General features: G+C 36.5%; 5 protein-coding genes across 5 annotated transcripts; 3 read left to right on the top strand and 2 right to left on the bottom strand.

Moving 5' to 3' along the window:
• Nucleotides 1-791: 791 nt before the first annotated feature.
• LOC103931985 (dnaJ protein ERDJ3B) lies at nucleotides 792-4282 on the bottom strand. Its single transcript, XM_009341516.3, has 9 exons — nucleotides 3769-4282; nucleotides 3526-3661; nucleotides 2889-3003; nucleotides 2331-2447; nucleotides 2102-2188; nucleotides 1597-1656; nucleotides 1431-1508; nucleotides 1194-1265; nucleotides 792-1046 (listed from the first exon to the last, which is right to left on the bottom strand). The coding sequence occupies exons 1-9, from the start codon at nucleotides 3998-4000 to the stop codon at nucleotides 888-890; spliced, it is 1056 nt and encodes a 351-aa protein (XP_009339791.2). The 5' UTR covers nucleotides 4001-4282; the 3' UTR covers nucleotides 792-887.
• Nucleotides 4283-5836: 1554 nt separating this feature from the next.
• Nucleotides 5837-6756, top strand: LOC125478553. Its single transcript, XM_048586810.1, has 6 exons — nucleotides 5837-5976; nucleotides 6046-6132; nucleotides 6240-6279; nucleotides 6369-6422; nucleotides 6503-6559; nucleotides 6645-6756. Exons 1-6 carry the CDS (start codon nucleotides 5837-5839, stop codon nucleotides 6702-6704), a joined length of 438 nt encoding a protein of 145 aa, XP_048442767.1. The 3' UTR covers nucleotides 6705-6756.
• A 5679-nt stretch (nucleotides 6757-12435) lies between these two features.
• Nucleotides 12436-16841, top strand: LOC103931986 (transcription factor MYB11-like). Its single transcript, XM_009341517.3, has 3 exons — nucleotides 12436-12963; nucleotides 13079-13208; nucleotides 15505-16841. The coding sequence occupies exons 1-3, from the start codon at nucleotides 12831-12833 to the stop codon at nucleotides 16700-16702; spliced, it is 1461 nt and encodes a 486-aa protein (XP_009339792.2). The 5' UTR covers nucleotides 12436-12830; the 3' UTR covers nucleotides 16703-16841.
• Nucleotides 16842-19186: 2345 nt separating this feature from the next.
• LOC103931988 lies at nucleotides 19187-21755 on the top strand. Its single transcript, XM_009341519.2, has 6 exons — nucleotides 19187-19343; nucleotides 19475-19514; nucleotides 19934-20135; nucleotides 20322-20400; nucleotides 20682-20916; nucleotides 21245-21755. The coding sequence occupies exons 1-6, from the start codon at nucleotides 19298-19300 to the stop codon at nucleotides 21492-21494; spliced, it is 852 nt and encodes a 283-aa protein (XP_009339794.2). The 5' UTR covers nucleotides 19187-19297; the 3' UTR covers nucleotides 21495-21755.
• LOC103931987 lies at nucleotides 21720-24290 on the bottom strand. The gene is given in 3 exon segments (XM_009341518.3): nucleotides 21720-22703; nucleotides 23713-23816; nucleotides 24033-24290. Coding segments are annotated over 3 exon segments (873 nt in total). The 5' UTR covers nucleotides 24255-24290; the 3' UTR covers nucleotides 21720-22156.
• Between the last annotated feature and the right edge of the window lie 309 nt (nucleotides 24291-24599).

The raw sequence follows: 24599 nt of genomic DNA on the forward strand, positions 1-24599 counted from the left end.
TTTTTTTGTCAAAAATAAATTAAAAACAAAAACAAAAACCATGCGTTGTTGTGTTGTGTTGTGTGTGTTCCTACTTAAAACTGGTGTATGGTATAGTGTGATCCATTGAGTATATAGTACTTGGTTGAAGCTAAACTATTATAACGGAAAAGTCGGCGGAGTTGGATTTTGAAGGCAAACCAACCCTTGTTAGGCAAAACACAAAGGACAAAAGGCAATTTATTAGCTACGGTGAATAGAGCTTTCCCCCCTCAATGTATGTTTCGGAGGCACTAGGCAGGCACACCTATTTCTAATTTTGGACGTCCCTTTAAATGAGGAGGTGGTCTTGATGTCAAATTATGTTAAGAGAGTTGATCCACTTTTTATGTCGCCGTCCGATAACACAAGCATACAAAAAGAGTCGGCTTCCCTTCTTTTGTAGGTGGGAAATAATTGGGATGCCAATTTGGAATATAGTCACCAGCCTAAACTCGCAAGCAAGCCAGCAAGGAAAGTAGGTAAGCTCATCCCCAACTTCCAACCACAACTTCACCCAAATTGCAATTTTCACAACTTTGAGTCCCAAATCCAATCCTTATCCAATAATTTTTGGACGTCTCATTAACCAGGCCCAATTCACGATCCAGTTTAACGGCTCTACTGTGGAATGTCGAATGCATGTAAAAAATTCACAAAAAGATGATATAACAACAACAACAAAAGATATCTTTTTGTCGTCAAATGTTTTGCTCTGTTGGCTAAAACTCAGGAGGAGGGGCTCAGGGCTCAAACAACAACTCAGGGCCTTCTTAATGTCTCTCTACTCATCTCATCATGTTACAATTGGAAAACATTTTAAACTACCAAAACAAAAACAAAATTATATATCCTCTATTCCTACTTACTTATCCCAGAACCGCCTTGATCTTTGTCTTTTGATCATCTGTTACCGAGTTCGGGAATAAAACCTCAAATGTTACGTACAAATCTCCTTTCTTGTTGCTGAAATGTAAAGGCATCCCTTCCCCTTTGAATTTCCTCACTTCCTTGGGCCTTGTAATTCCCTGCATCGTTATCAACGTAAACCTCAGTTTAACCCATACTATTTATCCATCCCCTTCTTTCCCCATAGAAATTTTAAGGTAGAAAAGCATGACATATTTTAAAGCAAATTTCCCTACAGGTGACAAGTACATGCCATGCTCACTCACCTTTGAGCTAATGTCCACCAAATGATCATCAAGGTGCTTAATAGTCTTCTCAAAGCCAACAAGAGCTTGAACCTGTATATACGTTACATTGTAAGCCCAAGAAATCAACTCCACATTCTACAACCTAAAAACTTGTACGTCCAGTTTTAAGGTCCTCACGCTAGCTGCAACTTTTTCCTAACCTGGCTAGCTAACGATAACAATAAAACCTAACACACAAATTAATTCGGCTCATACCAGTGTGATAGTGATAGTTGTGTGTAAGTTGTTGCCTTCCCTTTTGAACCGGTCGTGAGCTGCTGTGCGGATGCGGAACTGCAAAAACAATGCGGACAGTTATTGCCAGAACATGGCCCATGAATTATCAATTTACTAAACAAGGTGGCAAGGTCATAGAACTAACTTTTAGATCTCCAGGTTCTCCATCAATTATAGGCTCACCATCTTCATAGAAGACCACCTCCTGTAAAATGGCAGAATTCATCTCATCCGAATCAGACATGAGTATACTAAGAGCAACCGTAGCCAGGAAACTTTCGACTTTGCAAAACAGAACCCAGTTTCATAAAAGTTATACTCACAAATTGAAATATCAACCAGTTTCATAAATTTACACTTACGAACTGGATTTGAAACAATATCAAGCAGTTCCATCAATCTTATGTGGAACAATAAATAAAGTTACCGCTCACACTAAAAGCTTATATTTCAGAAGATTCATAATGATACTCTAAAGGAATCAACAGGAATTAAAACACCAACACATATACGAGGGAATACATGAAAACACTGGGAAGAGATATTCGAATATGCGCATATGGAGGAAGTTATCTGTTGTTAACTGACATAAGCATATTGACAGAAATAAAAATTCAAGTTGCAAAAGAAAATGACGAATGAAAGCTTACTTGCCCATCTGGCATCCCTTTCTCAATATCAACAGTAACGAAATATCCCTCCCTTTCATATTTGACATTGGAACATTGGTCACAGACCTGAAAGAGCATAACAAAGTATGTAAGTACGGTAGTAGCATAATAGCCAGTGAAACTAATTGAAGAAAGGGACAGGGAAACAAAAGAGATAGAAATGCACTCAGAAGATTTTGCTGGAAGAAATGTTTGTTGAAGCATATACCTGTTCTGTCATCTGTTGGAACATCCCTGGACCAATTTGCCTGTGATATACCTCATTTCTGCAGTTACATCGTCTCTTGCCTGGTGCTGGCTTCAGAATGTTCTTCTCCCTCCAAACCTGATAAGGACAATGTACAATCACACACACAAAAAATGGAAACATCTACCAGCCTACAGGCTTGGAAAACTTGGTTTCTCTTGCATGTAATAAACGTAGAAACAAGATGTCAGAAAACACAACACATCGAAAAGCAGTGACCATATCAGAGAGACAGCGAGAGAGAAACTAATTATGCCCTGCTATTGGCTACCACTAAAAATCATTTTCATTATATATTGTTTTCTGTCACAGTTGATGTGATTACTTCCCATTATTTTGTTTTTTTTGTTAAAGCTTACTTCCCATTATTGGAATGGTTCAAATGTAGCAAGTAAAAGTGTAGCATTGGCGAACAACTTCATACCTTTCACATTGTATGAGGAATGCTTAATATTAGATACTGGAAGATAGCAATGCATATTCTTAATTGAGAGCTTAAAAGATATACATGTCTCTTGCCTTTAACGAGCCTCCCATATAGAGGTCTTCCAATGTTGCATCCAATTCAACGATTACATCATCTCCCTTGATGATTCTATCTTCTTCTTCCGTAGGGCGTCCACCACCAAAAAACCTATATGAAAAAGAAAAGATGAGTTTTATGGAAAGTTCAACAAGTAAAGCTGTTTGCACCGTTGTTTTTGGTCTCACTAAGCCCTCACTAAATGTGTGAAGTGGAGAGCAAAGGGCCTCCTCACCCACATCTTAGGGTTCCTTGGTTCCTCATCATTTGGAAACTCTCAGTTCTCTATATGTACAATGTAACCCACATTATAGTAAAATCTAGGCATAACTCAACGTGGACTGAATTGGATAAACCACGATCAATCAGTGTTTGTGTGGTCCCATACTCTCTGTCTCATTGAATAGTTATTCGGAATCAATACCAGCTACTGCTACCTTACTTTTAAGTAAGTAATTAAACTCAAACATGCTCCCCCAGGTCCATAGATTAGAGACATTAAATCTTAAAATTCTAGTTTTTCAGTTTTGAATTGGTGTAGGTTGCTAACATGAATGAATTACGATGTGATGTGAGTAATTGTACGGAGTAAGGAAACTGAAAAGTATAGCAATAAAATTGAACGAAGCATACTCGGAAAAAATGTCGTTGATGTTCATTCCCATGCCGCCGCCACCTCGGCCTCCACTAGCTGCATGCTGTTTCAAACCCTCTTCTCCGTACCTATCGTATATGTTCCTCTTCTCGCTATCCGAAAGCACCTCGTATGCTAATCAAATCAATCAAAGGACCTATTATTATTCTCGGCATCATTGCCATTGATTATTATAGCTAGGAAAAAGAACTGAGATTTGAGAAAGAAGGAAGGAAAGATACCATTGTTAATGTCGGCGAATCGTTTGTTGGCCTCTTCGTTGCCGGGGTTCTTATCAGGATGGTACTTCAAGGCGAGCTTCCGGTAAGCTCTCTTGATCTGCTCGTCGGAGGCTCCCTTGGGCACCTGCAGTATTTCATAATAGCTCTTCCCTGCGGCCGCAATGAGGGCGGCGACAGCGAAGGAGAGGAAGAAGAGGAACACAAGTAACAGCTTGGTTCTGTGGTGCGCCATCGCAAAGAAAGATCTGGGCTTGGATGGTGGATCTACCCCCAACCACTCAAACTCTCTCTGTTCGATTGAATTCAATGAGAGACAATAGAAACAGTAGCTCGACTGGCTTCGGCGGACAGCGGGTCCGAGGGTCCTCCTCCTCCTCCTCCTCCTCCTCCAGAGAGTCCCTGAGAGTCCTGAGACCTGGGAAGTCGTGGGATGGAGTGTTGAGTTGGTTCGTTGGTCCGTTGGTTGTGATTTGATTTCCTCTCCAAACAAACTGTATGAAAGTTGAACTCACTTTTTGGTCAATTCCCGAGTTTGTGTCAAACCATCAATTGCATATGGCAACGTGTTTTCCTCCAAGATTGGCCAATCACGTTGAACGTACAGTTGTTCCACCCAATCATAGTCTGCCACGTCGGATACGCTTCCGTTAATGCGCGTTCCTTCTGGAACCGGACTGGAGGCCGCGATGTCGAAAATGAAGTCTGGGCCGCGTATTATTATCTTCATTCAAAACCAAAGCCTAAATAATAAAAGACTTGATTGTGGGCTTTTCATACATGTCTCAGACCTCCCGAGCCAGGCAGGAAGGTGGCGTCCTTGCTTTTGGTCTAACTCATTTTTCTGCTCAGAATTTGAGTGGGCTGAGGTCCACATCATCGGTACAATGGGCCCATTACAAATGAGTTAATAACAGAAACAAATATTAATAAAAAATAAAATCTTTAATATTAGAAAGCCAGCAATCAACTTTGGTGTCTCAAGGCTTCACCAAAAAATTCTAGACTAATATTAGAAAGCCAGCAATCAACTTTGGTGTCTCAAGGCTTCACCAAAAAATTCTAGACTAAAATAACCCTCAAACAAAAAAAAACAAAAACCGACACAATATAATACATTAAAAAACTCATGGACATTTTTGTCAAAATACAAAAATATAAAATTTGTTTTATTAACAGAAAAAGAAAAAGAAACAGATAACTCCTCCATTTTAGGAGAGAGAACAACCAACGTGGGGAGAAAAATCTTCAGGATTAGCACGTTTAATTTTCAAACTGCATAGCAGTTTCCATACAGTTTTCAAACTCACACAACCTTTTATCATAACTTCTCTGTTCCATTGGTGTTCTATCGATTTGGCTTGGCTTTACTCCAATAGAACTCTATGTGCAGCATCGCAAAGTATCTTTAATTTTATTTCCTCTCTCCACGAATCAAAGGCTTTCAACGTTTCGTTGATGATGCAATTGAAATGTACGGAATCATGCAAATTCCCAATATTTATGAAGTTTTAGCTTCAATTTCTCTCAAAAAATTCTTTCGTTTGTTATTGTTTTTTAGCAAGTCGTGAGAGCTGGTTGCATAGGAAGAAGGATCAATGAAATCACAAACGTTATGTTCCAATTAATCCAACCTCTTCTCTTCAGTTTTGCTTTTTTCATTCTGTTGGCTCTCTTTTTAGTGTTTGATCGGGTTCTTTTCAGTTCCAAATGCAAAAATAAAGAAGAAATAAATACAGAAACCATATTTTTCCAAACCTTTTGTTTGTATTTCAAGCTATAACTACTCTGATTTTTCCTTCACAAAGGGCAGAAGGATCAATGAAATTACAGACGTAGTGTTCCAATTAATCCAACCACTTCTTTTCAGTTTTCCTTTTTTCATTGTTTATACATTGTCGCATTTCTCCTTATGTGGCCCTCGAGGTTCTTATTCCTTTCTTTAAGAGCTATTGACTTCTGTAAACATAATACCTTTTTGTCCTCTAATGTGATTGTTTTTTCAGGAATAGATTGAAAAGATTAAGAGGTGCCCTGAGCAAGATTCCTGTGACTGTCGAAGCCACAAAAAATGAAGAAGGAACCTATTGATAAGATCTCAAACAGACGTGTCGCTATTTTTACACCTGGTTGGGAGATATCTGTCGGAGTAAAAACTACTGATCTAAGCCAACTGATTCTCAAAGAGTGGAAAAAGAAGAAGCATGAGCAGTATGTATCCTAAATTATATACAAATTTGTTACAAGAAATCTAACATTATATATACCTTCAATATATAGGTGGCGCATGAAAAAGGCTGTGGAAGAATTAAAACCTTCAACAACTCCTCAGATCATACGTATTTGGAATAAAGTCCAACAAATTAGGTACAACACCATTTCTTAACTATTTATTTTTAATGGCATTCTCTATATCATTCTACAAATTAATTATCTCAAATTATAAAATAAAATAAAACAATTTATGGGTGCAGAAAAAAGATTAACAGTGGCCAAACAACTTTTCTAAATACGGTAAGTCTTCTCTTATTTTCATACAAATATACTATAAATTCAAATTGCATTCAATTTTCAAATATAAATAAAATTGCATTTTTTGTCAGTTTTACAAGCATCACACCCGTCTCAAAGTACAAAGGTTGAAGTACAAGATTAAGGTAATATTTCTTATTATTTAATTTTGTAAATATGGTTACAATTTGTTACCTCAAACTTGACAAATATATTTATCTTTCAGTATTCTACAAGTAACTGGAGTAAAAGTATTGCCATGAGAAAATTGTCAAACTTAAAGGTATTTAGGTTAAGTTGCTTACAATCTTTATAGTTGGGATTGTGCATTATAGTTAGACTTCTTATTTTATCATCATTGCTTGCAGATTAACCATGAAAATCTAAAGCATCAAGTGCAAGCAAATGGGTGGCAAGCATGGCTTTGATTTCACACGTAGGCGCTATGTTTACATATGTACATGTTGTCCATATTTTGCTGAAATCAACAGTTTTCAATCAAGATCAACAATCAATCAAGGTTTTCTTCAAGCGATTATGTCACAAAATTTTCAAATTTGAAAGTGTAGCATTATCGAGAGAAATAGGTTTTACTGTAAAAGAAATCTCTATTTGGTAGGCTCTCTCTAAATCCAGTTCCTTATAGCCTGCAATGAGTTGTGGAGATAATTTTAGTGAAAATTGGAAAGATTATGTAGTATGCTCGGTAGAGAAGGAAGGAAGAGGACCTTTTTTTCCATCATATCGTCACCTCCATCTTTGTTCTAGACAACGTCCCAGCACCTGTATTATAGGTTTGACGTATAACAAAGTTCAAAACAACCACATATTTTGCATGTATTTAGTTCACAAAAGAAATCAATGCTGATATTGTATATCGAAGATATAAAACTGTGTACTTGCCCTCTATCCGATAAAGGCACTCAAAATCAAAAGATGATGATGAATTGGTGAAGCAGATGCTAAGATTAGCAATTGGATTAGCTTTTGTTCTACAATTGGTGATGCAGATGATAAGATGGCTTTGGAAAACAAAGCGATTGGAGTCATACCCTTCCAAATCAAGAGAAGCAAGTTGGCAAAATTTATCATACATTAGAGGCATACCTTTCTGAACTATGCAATCAGAGTCGGCATTAAATTGGTTGCATTCCGAACAGATGGGGGGAAGTTGTGTCTAAAATTACCTCTCAATGTTATATGTTTCCTTATTATTGAAGTCATGGTATTATATAGCTGCAGTTGGTTAGGTGCTTACGATCTTTTGCAGGAAATAGCTTTATCTAACCATTGGATTTTTTGAATCACGTACTTCGAAAATGTAATATTATTGGCTATGTGACGAAATTATGTGATTGTAAGCATTTATAATGGAGTGTGTGATACTAAGATAGCTTGATTGGGAGTTTTCTAGAAGGCTGGTACATATGATATTGGGAGTAAATCAGTTAAGTTATTGTCAAGGGGTATCATTACTTTACACAAAGTAAAAAGGAAAAACATGATAACTTTTAAGGAAGTGTATGATAAAAAAAGTTCCTATTTGCACAATACATTTAAAGTATATCTTGACAATTACAATGGGAAAAACTAACACAATACACCTTTAAGGGCGCGTAGCGCCCGTGATGCAAAAATGCCTCTCGCACGCACGTTAGTGCGTGCAGAGAGGCTAGTAAACAGATAATGCTTGTATCCCATGGGTATACACATATCCTATTTGGAAATAATGTAATTTTGGACTGAATAAAATTAACGATTATAATCTTTCAACTGAGAGTTCTTAGGTTGCCACTTAGTATTATAGTTTAATAGTATTCATCTTCATTTGTATGTGAGAGGTCTTATATTCAACGATTTTATTAATTTTTAAAACAGTGAAGTGTTGAAAATGCCCCTATATGTGGGATTGTTGACTTTAATTGACCATCATTTCGTGAAGCGTATGAGCTATTATTTTACTGTATTCTTGAAGTACTGAACGGTACGAACGCGTGGACGCAAGCAGAATCGAAATTAGAGCTACAATTAAAATTTTACAAAACTACAAACATGAAGGGTATTTTAGTAATTTCACGTTTATGGGAGATATTTTCTGTATTTCTTTTTGTGGCCTTGCGCTGTGTACCACCTGGGGCCCACACCCCATACTCCTCCCATACTTAAACTCTCTTCTTCTCTGCAAATCGAGGGCATCACCACCACGCCAGTTACAATTATCACCAATCCGGCGAGTTCTCAGGGCACCTTCCTTGTGTCCTCTCTTAAACTCTCTCTCTCTTGTCCTTTCCCTCCATGTACACTAATACATTGCAACACCACCTCGTCGTCTCCGTGCGAGCCTCACAACGAGACCATTTTCATATTACTGCCATCACCAACCACTTGTACGACCAGAACTGAAGGCAGAGCTTTGAGCTCGTTTTTCTCTCTCGTCCCTTCCTCTACAAATTAAACCGAACCACCATTATCCTTGGCGAGTTATCATGGAACCTAGCGAGTTCTCCACAATCCCAACCAACGTAAGCCTCGGGACTTCCTTGATCATTCCCTCATAAGTCTAGTTCTGAAGCTACGTGCATGTTTTGATGGTGTTCAAGTGCAAAAAATACCTCGGGGAAGGTTTCCTAGAAAACTGGCGAGGGAAAAGTTGTGGCCACCAAGCCATTTGTAGGTTATTTTTTCCAGCCAACACCATCCATAACTCGGTTCCCTTTTGGTGAAACACATCACAAGGAGCTTCGATGCCCGCGAGTGGGTTCAACCAGACGACATGATTTGTGAGTGGATCTTTGCTTTTAAATACTATATATTTATTTTGTTTCCACATACACACACACACACATATATATATACACACACACACTTAATAAAGAATTTACTACGTATACCTAGATTAGATTAACGTTTATAATAATTTACAAAACTATGCTAAATCCTACGAGATGCACATATATGCGTACTACTATGGGATTTTATATACGACCATGATTAACATTTTATTTAAATAATATGTTGTTGACTAGAATTATCGAATCATTGTGGCATGACTATATTTATGTTATATGTTCATCGTGTTAATACTCCCCCGGGGCCAGGGCCAGTCTTTCATGTGTATGTTCACATTGCACCATAAGCTCACTTTGGATCCATTGTAGGTGTCAGTCCTGTCCTAAACTGTTATAGGCAATTAGGACTCGTATGTGATGTGCATATCGCCAGTCTTTACGTGATTGTAGTACTATAACGTAAATCATTATTACATACAGTCATGTTTATGTCCGAATATCTCTGAGTGAACTCGTGTTTCAACATATGTCAATGAGCACTTGATATTATATGTTCATTCTTTCGAGTTATGGTGATTATAGATTTATAGGTTGTCATGCGTTTCATATGTTGAATATCGTGAATTGTTGCATCCTGGTGATATTCATGTTTACGATAATTATTTTCATACCATACGTAGTATGTTATATGTTGGAACTATACTTGTTTTACGATGAGGGGTTATAATGTTTTCAAAAACGTTTTTACAAAACTTTATTTTTAGGCCCACTCACCTTTGTTTTTCGCCCTTCCAGGTTTTAGTAGCAAAGCTTTCGTGTTGACGAGGGTTCTTGGCAAATCTTGGTATAGGTGATTACCTTCGATGGTATAATTCTCATTCTACCTTACTATATTTTAATTATGCTCTGACGTCACTTGTGAAATGGGTTCATTTACGCTCGCATGCGCACTCTTACATTTAGGTACTTTTAAGTTTAAATTTACTTACGCTTTCCACATCACTACACTTTATGACTTCGTCAACTTCCTGGTGTCGGCCAGCATAGCTCGATTCGGAGTCCAGGTGGACATTTCGGGTCGGGGTGTGTCACGATTCCCGCCAAAGACGAATTTGAACTACATTATTGGTAGCTCATTGTGAGGCTAAGACCATCTCCTCCCCTTTAGTGTAAATAATATAGTTTGTAAAAAAATAAAAATAAATTAAAAAAAAAGTCTTAGGTTCGATTCTCTACTAAGGCAAATTTGAACCACATTATTGTTAGTCTATTGTAAGGTTAAGCCTTTAGTGTAGGTAATATTGTTTTATTAAAAAAACTTTAAATTTATTAATTTTCATTTGAAGATCATTTTAACAAAATATCATTCAAATTTGAGATCGTTTAATCATTCAAAAGTATCAAATAAATAGAAGGTTCATTATGAAGATGTTATTTGCTACTTGAACCGTCAAACAGTAATTTTTTTTTTCTTTTGGTAACAATTTAAAATATAAATTTGAATGACTAATTAATCTTCAATAAAAGTAATTTTTTTTTAAAGATATTTCCAATGAAAATTAAAAAAATTAATTACTTCCTATTATAAAATTGTACAGTTAATATAAATTATTCGTGAGAGGAAATGAACTCGTCTCCTACAAATGAGTGCAAGCATTATACAAAATAAAATTATTTGTGTGGTACCTGCCACCTGGCAGAAATAAACACTTCGAGGATTCTTCTAGTTTTCAAGCGGAGGCTGTGAACTGAATGAACGAAAAAGGCCCAGAGAGAGCAGAGCAAGAACAACATCAGCAAAAGAATTAAATATCGTTATGCCTTGTTGCTTTTCTTGAAAATTGATGGATGCATGGATTTTTTGTTATGAATCACAAAGTAACACGACATCCCCAAGGTCATCCTTTTTTCCTTCTGTTTTTCCTACTTAACGTCTATATGGAATAGCTACTTAATATTACTATGGTATAGTCTTATTTATTTTTATTTGTGAGTAAAATGTATAAAGTTCAATTCTTGCTAAGTTGAATTTAAATCAAATTATCATGATTAACTCATTATAAAATTTAAGACAGTTAGGCCCACTCTTTCACCTTTTAATGTTGATAACATCAAATATATTAAAAACAAAACATTTATATGCAACATGGGGACGCTTATATATCGTAAACATGTATATGAAAATTTATGATTACTCATGTCATTCATTAGTCAACTAGTAACACATGGATTCCTTTGAATATGAGAAACAACAATTGTTGTTTGCTACGCCCCTATTAGAAGTGGGTATGCCTTACTAACTTGAGAGTTCAAACGCGCTTAATATGATCTCACAAAAAGTGATAATGAATCTTTTACCCACTTGACTTAATTATTCATACAACTAATAACTTTAATCACTTGCTTAGTTATAAGCCCACGCTGCAAGGCTCGTACTTGACAAAAGATAAGCATGCACACAAACAGTGCAAGTTTTTTATTTTTATTTTTTCAAAAGAACGAACTATATAATTAATCTAATTTAAACTAAGGTTTTCCACCGAGGATATGCTCCAATAAAACTAAATAGTTTATAGTATATACACATTGGATATCTTTAATTAAACTTCATTAATTGTAATGCCGATCAGGACACAGAACCTTAGCTATATATATGAATGATATCCATGAATCATCATGAGTTGGCTTTTATTACAATAATATAAATTCAGTATGAATATGATTTGATATGATCATATGCACATTACTTGTTTTTACTTGGTACGTACGTACGTACTCGGTACTTCACAACTTATTATCATCTACCTAGCTAGGTAGGATTAACGTCTCTGCTTAATCTCTAATACAAAGTAGAGAGTAGACTCAGCCACCGACATAGCCTTATAAATATGATTAGGTATGCGAACGCCAGCCATGAGTACTAAATGTTGGGATAATGTAAACTATGAACTCATATAACTAATTGATTTTATGATAGATTCTTCACTCATTTCTTTTATACATACATACATACATACATACATACATATATATATATGTATATATATGAATGATTCAAATTCAAGTGACTGGATATTAAAAAAGTACGACGTGGGAGGGGAGGTAGATGACAAAAAATATTTTGGAGATTCTTCACTCATTTCTTTTATACATACATACATACATACATACATATATATATATATATATATATGAATGATTCAAATTCAAGTGACTGGATATTAAAAAAGTACGACGTGGGAGGGGAGGTAGATGACAAAAAATATTTTGGAGACTAAGAAAGACGAACAGGACATTTGATATTTTAGGAAGGACCTGACTAGTCTGGAGGGAGGGAAAGAGAGGGCCGGGAGGCTCATCAACGTGGGAGATGCAAGCCCCGTAACGAGGTCCTGGACACACAGGCAGCCACGATGTGGTATGGACATGTAGACTTCGTGGCACAATCTTCCACCACACCTCCGTCACCAACAAATATCCAACTTTTTATTTAATGGTACACACCCACCTCCTTTTCTGACTCTTTCTCTCTCGGCCCTGGGAGCTCATACTTATCACTCCCTGCGGGACCCTGTCCTTGTGTAAATCACCTTTTTAAACCCTCGCCTTCGCAGCCTCAGAGTGATCTTCGTCGTCTCAGTGAGGACCCGTTACTTGTGAGTTGTGAATTATCTCTGTTGCTGCACGTTATATACAATTATAGGCAGCAAGCATTTGGTCAACTCGATATCGTTGGTTCGGTCGAGAGATTAATTAGAGATAGAAATGGGGAGGGCGCCGTGCTGTGAGAAAGTTGGTCTCAAGAAGGGAAGGTGGACTGCGGACGAGGATGAAATCTTACTCAGTTATATCCAGGCCAATGGGGAAGGCTCCTGGAGGTCTTTACCCAAGAATGCTGGTACCTACTTTTACTTCTTTCTTTCTTTTTATAACAAATGGATCATGAATTTGTTAATAATAATGCATGGTACAATTTAACTAATTACTAATAATATAAATTCTTCAACTTGAAGGGTTGCTGCGGTGTGGTAAGAGTTGCAGATTGAGATGGATAAACTATCTGAGAGCTGACTTAAAGAGAGGAAATATTTCTTCTCAAGAGGAAGATGTCATCATAAAATTGCATGCTTCTTTGGGTAATAGGTCAGTCGCGTACTCATAACCTTTGCATTAATTATTCTTAAGTAGCCTAATTTTAATTATTTTCTCGCTTTTTTTATTTTCACTTATAAATGAGATGTTATAAATTTAATTTTTTTCAAATGAGAATTTAAACTATATTATTGCCAAACCTATCATGAAATTAGGTCAACACCTTCTCCTTCACACATCATACTTATTTTACCAAACCAAATAGCAAAACTAATACGTAAAAACGAAAACAGGGCATAAGAGAAGAGAGGGGTACTATAAATATATATATATATATATATATATATATATATCTAAGTAATGTTATTCATATCATGTTGTTATACCATATTTTTATATTATCTTAGGTAACATCTGATGTGAATAGCCACATCATTTGAAAAATTTGCAAAACTCGAGGAAATGAAGGAGAAAGACTCGTTATATACTACAATCATCATTTAATTAAATAGTTTTTCTTAATTATTAATTTATTAATTAATGAACTAAATTTAAAAATCTGACTAATTTAAATAATGTGATCATCCATATCAAATAACATCTAAAATGGTATAAAAATATAATACAAAAAAAATTACTCTTTATATCTGTTATATTTGTGTATCGTCTTGTCATGAGTGTTGCCGGTTCTCAAGTTTTCGGATTCTTTTGTTTGCTGTCCATGTCATAACTGTCATTGTCATTAGTCAGCAAATAAATTTGCCTTTTTGTTAGTTGAGAAAGAACTAGAACTAGACCAGCAGGCTTACACCGTACGTCAACAGGAAACTAAATCTATGAATTAAAATTTATAAATTAAATGACATTATAAATTATTAATTTGTTTATTATTTAAATCTCTATTAATTAATCAAATATTCTTTGTCAACGAAAATCTTATGAAATTATTAGCTTAACTTTTTAATTAAAACACAACATAAATAAGAAATATGGGGTAAAAATGTAATTTCACACAATCAAATTTTGTTTTTTTTTTTCAAAGTCGTACTTACCTGTAATCTTAACATATCTCTAATTAAAATAAAATAAAAAATTCTCACACACTTTGTGTGTGCCCATATGCTAGTGATAATTAATGTAATTATTTTTTATTGAAGATATTATTTAATTTACAAATTTAGTTTACAACTTTAATTTTCAAAACATTACTCTACATCGACGAGATTCGAGTGTAAAAGCACAGAAAGGATACTATTACTATGGATAATGTTAGGAAGATTAAATTTGCAAACTAAATGATGTGTAACCAATCGGAATAAGCATGTTATTAACATTTAAGTAATAAATCAATCATTAACTTCCATGTCACTTAATTTTCAAAACTTTATCTACAAATTTAATCTCTCTAATATTACTCTACTACAATTGATTTGGTAGTGAATCTTGATTATATCAACTCACGTGTAACTGTCAGACGTAATCTACCCAACCAAAAAAAAAAAAAAAAAAAAACATACACATACAATTGGCGTCTTTAATTAAAACTCCGATTTTATTTGCATAGAAGCTCCTACCAATATCTAAGTCTATCAAATGTACCCACAGGCCACACGTACAAAAAAGAAAATGAAAGAAAGACCCTCTCGATTTAGCTTACAAAGATTTGTATGATATGAGTATATATAATTGTTATTACAATAATACATTCTTATCATGTGATATTATGAGTTAAGTTTTCTTCACATGGTATTCTATAATTTCACGAGTACACAGAGTTACTATGGTGTTCTATATCAAAATCATGCAATACTATTAATAAGAATTTTTTTTTCACATGACATTGTATGATATAGTTGACGTAAGTACAGTGTAAACTACAATGTTTTGTGCCAATCATGTATTGTATGTATAAATTCTCTTCCACGTCCCTTCATATAATTAGCGCAAATTACCAATGTTAACATATTTTCTTGTCTATATGTATGTTAGAGAAAGAGTCTTGTCCAGGAAATTGTATCTCCTAAAATTTAAGAATTAATATTTGAATCTGATTTCGATTATATTCATGTTCTATAATCAAACTGACTTTACTTGACAATTTTTCTTTGGGACCATAAAATTTGGCCCTTCACATTTAATATAAAGGGGAACAAGGAGAAACTTAGCTAGCTGTAGATATCATCAGTACATGACACACACACACACACACACACACACACACACACCATATATAGTATACAGTAGATTATGCTCTTTCCTTTTCTTTCTAAGCATGCAATACAAATGAAAACTTGATTTATCATTGCTGGTTAATTAATGAATAATATGATTATGAATGTATATGCAGGTGGTCTTTGATAGCGAGTCAATTACCAGGAAGAACCGATAATGAAATAAAGAACTACTGGAATTCTCACTTGAGCAGGAAAATTGACACCTTCAGGAGGCACACCACCACAATCGCCATTACTACTGAAATCAGCACCAGTTCCCTACCAGCTGGTCATGAAGTTTCGGCAGCTATGGAATTAGGTCCTCCCCCTCCTAAAAGAAGACGTGGCAGAACCAGTCGCTGGTCCATGAAGAAGAACAAAACCTACTTGACCACCAAACCCAAAGGCCTCGAGGCCCGGCTGAGCCAGAGCCACCACAAAGACGTTGATGTTTCTGCTGCTGCTGATGATGATCGTTTAAATAATGTCCACAAGGCAACTTCCTTGCCTACTGAAAATAATAATAAAACCGTGGACACCATGCAAGACGATTACGTGCTACTAATTGAGGCCCCGGACCAGCAGCAGGAAACTGGAGGTGGAGGAATATCAATGATGGCAACGGTCATTGATCATCAGAAAGAAAGTGATGGCGGAAAACTAATTTTAGGACCACATCCACTTGTACACGACGATGGTGATATGAATGAATCTGTCGGCATTGATGGAGGGTTGTTGGGGTTTACTGACTACTTGATGGACGATATTAATGAGGACGAGATACTGGATCCAAATGGTGTTTTGGCTTTAAGTGCAAGTGAAATAAACATTCATCAAGATGCTGATCATTTTACGGACGCGGATCATCATCAGGACACAGAATTACCGTCGTCATGTGACCAATTAGTCATGTGTCCAAATAAAATTATGATGACAACGACGACTACTACTACTACGGCAGCCAATGATGATCATCACGATCAGGAGCAAGAGAGCAGAAGCTGCGGTGGTAATTTGAGCTCGTTGTCGATCTCAAACTCAAACGGACAAGTCGTCACGGGGGACTTGCATTCATGCGGCTCTTCGATGTCACTGACAAATGCTAGTAATTGTGATATGGAGGATGGTCATACTGCTGGTGGATTCGGAACTTACGATCATACATTATGGGATTGGGAGAGTGTACTTATCCAAGCTCGGACTGAGCATGACTACTTATGGGATGGCCATGACAGACAAAACATGCTGTCTTTGTTGCGGGAAGGAGAATCTGCTACTGCTGCCGGTGATGATGATCACGCTGATGCCATGGTGGCTTGGCTTCTATCTTGAATATTCAATTCAATTTGTCGTACCCTAGCAGCCTTTTATCACTTTGTTGCTCCTTTGGTTTATTGGACTTTTTCTTTTGGTTTGAATGAGAAAGATCCCAATAATTAATTAAAATGATAAGACAAAGAATCTAATTTCACGCACGATTACAAATATAATAAAAAGACAATACAAAATTTCAACTACATAAGTACATCCAATTATAATGCTCACGAGAGGACAAAATCTTGTAGTACTTTCTAATGAACTTGCAAAGATGAAGCTTTTTAGCAAGGAAGCTTTGTTGTGAAATATCACGAAATGATCCTCATAGTCTTGCGAGAGGCAAACAAACAACAAAACCAACGTAAAAAAACTAAGGTCGGCGATGGTAAATCTTTTATATGTGTTTCTTTCTCACTCATTGGTAAAAAATTATCATCCTATATATCTTAATTAATTTCTACTTCTTGTACTTAATTGCTTTCTTTATCAATCTTCTTTGAAAGAGTAAATCATAATTAAGACAAATTTAGTAATTTAAAGCAATCCATTAATTCAAGATAGGAAGTTTGGTCGAGGCATATTTATGAGTTGTAACAAAAAAAAGACGTCGCTTAAGTTACAATAATTGAGAACCAAACTTACTCACCCTACCTAAATGTTATTGGATTGATAAAACTATGAGCTACTAATCAATCATTTATTAGTTTACGATCGAGGTAGCTAGCAAGTTGTCTTAGGAAATATATCAAAACACACACACACACACACACACACATATGTATACGTGTATATAATGTACCATGGATATAATTTCTTCTATTCTTTCCGAAATTCCGGTGAACTACAAATTTTTTGGTAAAAGATGAATCACAAATGTATGTCAAAAGAGGTAACTATGGGGACACTACTTGACAAGAATAATTTACATGCAAAACAATAAATCTACAAGATGTTGAGATGAGTATTATTGCATGTGATTGAATGATGATAATCTTGTGTTGCTCTATATATTGTTAAATAATTTTGATCAAGTTGAATGTTCGCATTCTAATTAATAGCAATTTTATGAAAACAAAATCGTGGATTAACATATATTGAGCATGAAGAGTGAACGGGCCAATATAATTTAGGAGAAACAGGCAAGGCAACATCGACCAGATGCGCGCGCGTGCGTGCATTCTCACTGCATATACGTTCAAGACACGAGTGGATACCAACAACAATTGCCAGATCTTTCCTTGTTATGTATTACAACTAAATGTGTCGGGCACTTTTGAAGGAGGTTGACATGATGGAAAGAAGGGAGAGGGCCCATTAAGAAAAACCGACGGTGTCTACGGTTTTTTTTTAGAAAAATTAATGAAAAATGTTATAAAACTTTTAGTTTTAACGATAAAGATAAAATAAAGGGTAACATAAATAGTATCAAGTTAGATTTTTTAGTGTAAAAATATGATTTTTCGTTAAAGTGAATAGTACTGCAAACTTTTCGTTAAAACTCCATTTTTTTTTGGGTAAACGTGTCTATAGTTTCTTTAGTTATCTCCAGCTATAAAAAATGAGAGATTTTTCAATATGACCGATATATGTGTTAGTATACCACATGTTACTATACAAATGATTGAATATGTGTAATGAAAAGTTAATAACTTAAAAAATAAAATTTCCCACCACATATATAAAAACACATAATGTACCATCCGTATTCTGGTCATAAAGAAAATTTTCACATCAAAGAGGAGAGATTTTTGTAGGAAAATAATAACCACACACCCTACGACGTGTGATCATCGTTTTTTTTTTTCTTCTACTCCAGCCCTCTTGAGTTACTAAACATTAATATTTGCATACACACTTTGTGTGTATGATAACATTTTTTTGGAAAATGGGAAGGAGTGGAGGGAGTGGGAGGTTTTTGTTTTTTGTTTTCTTTTTTATTTAAATATTGGAGGTATTTATTGAAGATATTTTAACATCACCTGTAGGTGAGACTTCAATAAAAAACAGTAAAATTTAGACCTGTGAAATAAAAAATAAGAGATAGATTACTCATGAATGAAATTTATTCATTCTCATCATTTTTAAATTGGTAGGATTAGAAGAGATGTGTTTTCTTCGTATCTAATTCTCTCTTAATCTTTTAAAACTGAGTTATTTATTCTAATATAATCCAACATACGAAACGAGCCTCATTAGTAGATGCCCTCCCTAAATCAGAATGCTTGTGTATTTTTATGCAAGAAATACTTTTAGAAAGCACTTGAAGATCGCTTTTAACTTCTGCCAATCGCTATCAGAAGATTTTTTATTGTATAAAAATATTTTTAATTATTTTAAACGATATGATAGTATTTAATAGTCCGAAAACACTTTCAAACATATAAAAAGTAATTAAATTTTGATTTTAATTTTCTATGGGCAAAACCTAAGAACTTATTGTGGGCTTAGATTCTCTGTGGCAATGTCGTTCGGAGATTGAGAATGGGCTACTGACCTAGGTCTCAAATAAGAAAGCCCAAGTTTAAGGAACTGGTCACCCGTTTAGCCTTTAGCGCGGCTACTGGCGGTGGACGACTCCACTGTTGGCTGCGGAGTGCGGAGGGAGTGGGAATGTTGAGGTTGAAGCCAAATCGCATCGGAGCCTTCACTACCACTGGTAAAAAGGCTTCTCCCTCTCTCTCTCTCCCTCCCTCTCCCTCTCTCTCACTCAGCCATTAGCTATTACTTTGGCTTCAAAACTCGATAGAATAGATTATGATTTCTAAACATTCATTTCATACTTTACAGGTGAAGAGCTCTTCGTTTCATTCGCAGCAAAGCTTCTTCGGTAATTACTTCCGAATCTGACCTCAGTTTTCTAAATATATTTATCTATTTTGAATGAATCCTTATCAAGGCGTGGCGTTGCATTATTTGATGCATACTTCCTGAATGACAAATCTGTAAATAAACATAATATGGGGATAGCAAAACTTTAATGATTGTATGGTTGACATGGTTTCTAATTTCTGTTTAAGCAATGTATGTAGTTCTACTTCCTCAGAATTGTCAGGTTCAAGGGGAGTATGTTTCTACAAAAGTCCTCACTTGTTATACATTGAAATTTTCACTTTTGACGTTTTCACTTCTGTCAAGTGTCAACCACAACGATGAATTTGAATTCCACTGCCCTTTCTACTTGAATCATAGCTTGTCAGTTTCTGTTTGAAGCTTCTGAAATATATTAACTTATTGTTTCGATGGAAGATGTCATGCCACCATAGATTTTTCTTTCAACCCATTATCTGCGAGGAATAGGGCTTTATCTTGCATAACAACGTTCCCCCGGTCTTTTCATTCTTCAACTTCTGAAGATGACACCTTCTCCGAATTGGGCTCCCCAGTGCCTAAAGCTCCAACTCATGCTCGGAAGTTGAAGTTGATGACGGAGAAGCCTGAGCCTTATTTGGTATGTTCATAATGCCCCAACCTCGTACATTCATTACTCTGTCTTGTGTGCGTGTGTATGCATTTGGCTTCGGTTTTGTTACTCAGAACGCATGTGCACTGTAGAGATATTACCTCTGCTCGCGGTTTCATGAATATTGCTGAAATGAAACATGCCATGTTTTCTTACAAATTCCATTTCAAGCAGAAAACTAATCGTACAAAAAGACCTTCTCGAATGCCTTCAGAAAGCCGCATCAGATTGAAAGATAATTCCTCAAAACTGGGTAACTTTGTCCAACCATTTCTTTCTACATTGACAGCTGCAACAATAACAACAATATTTATTTATGCATTGAAAAAAATATGACCTTCCCATCTGTTACTATTGTAGTGAGAACATATCTGCAATCAACCTTCCCTATTAAAAGAGGCCCTGCCCACCACTTTTACGAATCTGTCATATACCTTGTCGTTTACCCTTGAACTGTTGAATAACCCCCATAGTCCCTTTCCATTTTCCATGGTTTCTGGATAATTATTTAATGCCCATGCTTCAAAAGAGCAGGTTCGGATTGGGAGGCTGTTGTACAGAGTTTTGGTCGTTCAATTGATCCACCAGAGGAGGAAGAGGAAGTTACCATTAGAATTACCAATATCAATTCGGAGACAACGGACTCTGCAGTGCACTCAATGTGCACGTCTTGTGGTAGCTTAGAGGGGCTTGTGACGACAAAAGAAGATGCAGTTGACGCCTTGTTTAGCGTGAAAAACAAGGCAGGCATAAAACGCATAATCAAAAAGTAAGAAAATACTTGCATTTCTTTTCTTGATTGCGTTTGCATTGTACCTTCATCAATAGCATTGCATTTCTATTTTTTAATCTGGAAACTACTGGACACATGCAGATATGACGAGTGTCTGTCATACTCTTCTCTCCTTGGATTTTTTGTATGTATAATATCATATATTTTTGCTTGTGTGTATTCGGATGGAATAGTGAAGAGTGTTGAAGTCTAGATGCTCCACTAGATAGAATTTTTACCTTATTAATTGTTTTGAGATATTGTTTTTGTTTTAATGAATAGTTTCCCATGCTTAGTTCTGGTATTTTGTGGGTATGGATGTCAGATTGAATGAGACGATGGTGAACGGTCACAAGTGGTCAGCTGATTTACATGGAAGAGACTCCTCCGCTGAAGTGAGGAGCAAGCAAAGCAATGCGAACCATGATTTGAGATTGGAGATAAGCCGTCAACTGGCGGACGTAAGAAGGGAAGTCACAAGGAAGACAGTGTGCATACAAGACTTGGAGTGTCTGCATAACGCCTTGTTGCACATTGAGGGGGAGGCTCATCCTCACACCACCCACACCCACTAGTATTCACAACGACCGAGTTGGCAAATTATGCCCCCGCCCCTGGCCCCCTACCATACATAGTTTTAGTAAATGCATTACATATTAGCAGAATTACGAATAGATGCCGAATTTGTTTGGTTTATGATTAACAGGACTGACCGGCCACACGTTCTTGACGTTGCTGACCCAAAACTAGAAGGCTGCATGTACCTGTGACCGAGGCAATATTTTGTACGGACGGAAGGGTTATTGATAAATCAATTATCATATTATTATCTTTAATCATCCATTGCCATTCAATCATTGCTCTAGTTCGCTTACAAGTGGGGGCGAAATGAGAATCGTAATCTTAATAGACCAGCTTAACAATGGCAAATGATTAATTTACTTTACAATAATCTCACGACCGTTAGATAAGCTGTCCCTAGCACAAAGGAAACAAAGTAAAGGAATAAACCTTTCACCTTCCTCCACATAACAGCAGGGTAACCGATTCTCCGCCTGTTTAAAATTCTTCGACAATGGCCATTTTCCCAAAAAAGAACCCCCGACAGTTGGCAAGAAAATATGTGACTTCATGATGACCCCTCTCTTTATTTAAAACAATGGGAAAGCCTAAGTGCTCATCTTGCACTCCAGATTCTGCATATCAAGCATGTATCTAACATCACTGAAGCAAGCACTTACTCTGCAGAATCAATCCCTTTCACATCCATATCCAACATCCTGCATGATTTCTCTCGTTTAAAATCAGGCTCTGTGATACCCATAGAAGAACACCCTGCAATCGGATATTCCCTCTCATCAACTAAAGACTTCATGTAGGAACATGGCTGCTCTTCAGCTTCAATATTGGATACAGGCTCTTGCCCTGAACCAAACTCCAACTCATACGACGGAGGGCCAGCAGGTTGTGTTCTCATTTGCACAGACCGCAAGAGTGCAGCCCTCCTTAAGTCAGCTGAGTGACAAATATCACTAGGTGATGACGGGAATCGCCCCTCTGAATCAGAGCCTAGCTGACGAGGCTGGGAGCCGTTGAAATTAGTGACAGTGCAGCCATGTGAAGTGCTCGGACAGGTGGGAGGAAATTTTTGGTACCTATAAGGAGAGACGGGACTAGAGGGAACACTATCAGGTTGGGAGGAGCAAGTATTTATGGGGTTCTCACAAAATCAAGGGTCATCTGAGTCCTCTGACATTGGTGAATATTGTAAGGACATCTCATCCCTGGAAGCATAAAGTTGTGAAAATATAATGAAAAATCAGATCTGCATAATAAAGGAAACACAATTTTCTCTTTATCAGGAAGAATCAAGATGGAGAAAGCATGCACATGATTATTAAGAGAACTCCTGTTTAATGTAATGTGGAAAACAATGACTTGAAGGTTCCCTAGGAAGGGGAACAACCGAGGCCCGATCAAACAAAGAGAAAAAAATTGACTTGAAGGAAAGGAGATAAAATTTGGTGAAGGCATACTAATGCCTTACATATGGATAAACAATACAAATACAATTCAAGTTGTTAATTTATGTGGAAAATCAACAATTACCACAATAAGCAAATCTATATTGGATGACTAAAGACAAAAATGAAAATTTTAAGCAGCCACATGAAGTACCAAACTCACCTTTTGGTTTACCACTTAAGCAAAGGCCCAAAGTAAGACGGTTAAAAGTACGATTACACTCTTGCAAAAGGCAGCTTATATGAGTGCATCACGATCACATCCACTCGAAACTATACAGTCTATACCATCAGATGACCTATTCTGTTTGAGTTGTATGATATCACCAACAAACCAAATTCGGGGAAAAAACAAGAAGAACAGAATAGGAAATAAGTCAAAGAAAATACAAAACGTTGAGTGCCATAACCCAAGAAACCATGAACACGAACCTGCAGTCCTAAGATGTTTTACAGGCCTCTTGTGGTCTATCGGATTGGATTAGATTGGAATAACTCATAAATGCAAGGTATGTTTACCCAAAATAGAGGCTGAACTAATATAGAAAGATGCAATAGCACCTATGACCTGTGAAACTAGGCAACTTAAAACATACAAAGTCTAAATGTGAAGCACAAGGTTATCATAACAATGAGTGAATGACGGAGAAGAATGGCAGTTAGTTATGTATGCGGAAGGAGTATTTCATTTGAGAAGGTTCCCAAAGCATATGACGATGTTATGGAAAGTGATTGACAAGTTCGATATGAGTGTGTGAGAAGAAGTAACCTTGGATAAAACATGGTATCAGACCTTGCTGGAGATTCCATGAGATTGTCAGGGAGAGGGAGTGGGTCTCCAACAGTGAGTCCATTCAAACTAGATGCCATAATCTGCACTAGTGCAGTGCACAGCAAACAAGTGAGTTATGAGAATGAAAGACTAATTTCACTTGAAACACTAACAAAATAAGGCCTCGTGAATGAATTCAATTGTGATGGAAATGAATGAGAATTCAGAGGCAGTAAATTTTCATTCTTGAAAGGAAAAGGTAGATTCTTTAGTTCGATTCCATTAAATAAAGTAAAGAAATGAAAAGAAAAGGAAACCTCGCTGAGATAACGCTTGTGAGAGTGGAAATTGTCGAGGTAAACCGCATCTTCAGGATCTCTACTCCGCTTCCCAGATGGAGATGGTGAAGAAGACGATGAAGTTGATGCAGCCGATGCATTTGTAGATGATGAAGATTCTATCTCTGGGCCACCAACACCACCACCACCTACTGCTCCTCCGCCTCCAACCCCGCCCGATGTGCTCGACTCCGGACGCATTTGACAGCCTGCTCTCGGCTCTTTTCACGGAATTTTTACTTTATTTATTATTTCCATTCATGTTTCACCAATTTCCTAAGGGAAGGGCGATTACTGGGCTACATAACTAGAGGGAAAAAACCCAATTGAAGATCCACTGGGCCATTCCCCCAAGCCCAATAATCACAAAATTGAATGTGTTTTTCTTTTCCATTTCCATTCCTTCCATATGGGAATGGGAGTTAATGGTGTAAAGTAGATACGATTGATGAAGTTCATGTAGCGGGCGGAAAATAAAGATAACTCAAGGCCTTGTCTTGTTAACCCGCAAGATAATGATATATGAAAGGGTAAAGAAAGTTGATT

Source organism: the organism of the source record quoted next, unplaced genomic scaffold, assembly GCF_019419815.1.
Source record: "Pyrus x bretschneideri cultivar Hongxiangsu unplaced genomic scaffold, Pyrus_bretschneideri_v1 Contig25, whole genome shotgun sequence".
In the NCBI taxonomy this organism is placed as follows: Eukaryota; Viridiplantae; Streptophyta; class Magnoliopsida; order Rosales; family Rosaceae; genus Pyrus; species Pyrus x bretschneideri.

Coding starts and splice junctions, on each gene's coding strand:
- LOC125478553 (XM_048586810.1), top strand. CDS start 5,837: ATGAAGAAGGAACCTATTGATAAGATCTCAAACAGACGTGTCGCTATT. Junction 6,133..6,239: donor AATAAAGTCCAACAAATTAG/GTACAACACCAT, acceptor TTATGGGTGCAG/AAAAAAGATTAACAGTGGCC. Junction 6,560..6,644: donor GAAAATTGTCAAACTTAAAG/GTATTTAGGTTA, acceptor CATTGCTTGCAG/ATTAACCATGAAAATCTAAA.
- LOC103931986 (XM_009341517.3), top strand. CDS start 12,831: ATGGGGAGGGCGCCGTGCTGTGAGAAAGTTGGTCTCAAGAAGGGAAGG. Junction 12,964..13,078: donor GTCTTTACCCAAGAATGCTG/GTACCTACTTTT, acceptor TTCAACTTGAAG/GGTTGCTGCGGTGTGGTAAG. Junction 13,209..15,504: donor CATGCTTCTTTGGGTAATAG/GTCAGTCGCGTA, acceptor ATGTATATGCAG/GTGGTCTTTGATAGCGAGTC.
- LOC103931985 (XM_009341516.3), bottom strand. CDS start 4,000: ATGGCGCACCACAGAACCAAGCTGTTACTTGTGTTCCTCTTCTTCCTC. Junction 3,662..3,768: donor ATTCGCCGACATTAACAATG/GTATCTTTCCTT, acceptor TGATTTGATTAG/CATACGAGGTGCTTTCGGAT. Junction 1,266..1,430: donor CAACTATCACTATCACACTG/GTATGAGCCGAA, acceptor ACGTATATACAG/GTTCAAGCTCTTGTTGGCTT.
- LOC103931988 (XM_009341519.2), top strand. CDS start 19,298: ATGTTGAGGTTGAAGCCAAATCGCATCGGAGCCTTCACTACCACTG. Junction 20,401..20,681: donor AGATAATTCCTCAAAACTGG/GTAACTTTGTCC, acceptor TCAAAAGAGCAG/GTTCGGATTGGGAGGCTGTT. Junction 20,917..21,244: donor ATAAAACGCATAATCAAAAA/GTAAGAAAATAC, acceptor TATGGATGTCAG/ATTGAATGAGACGATGGTGA.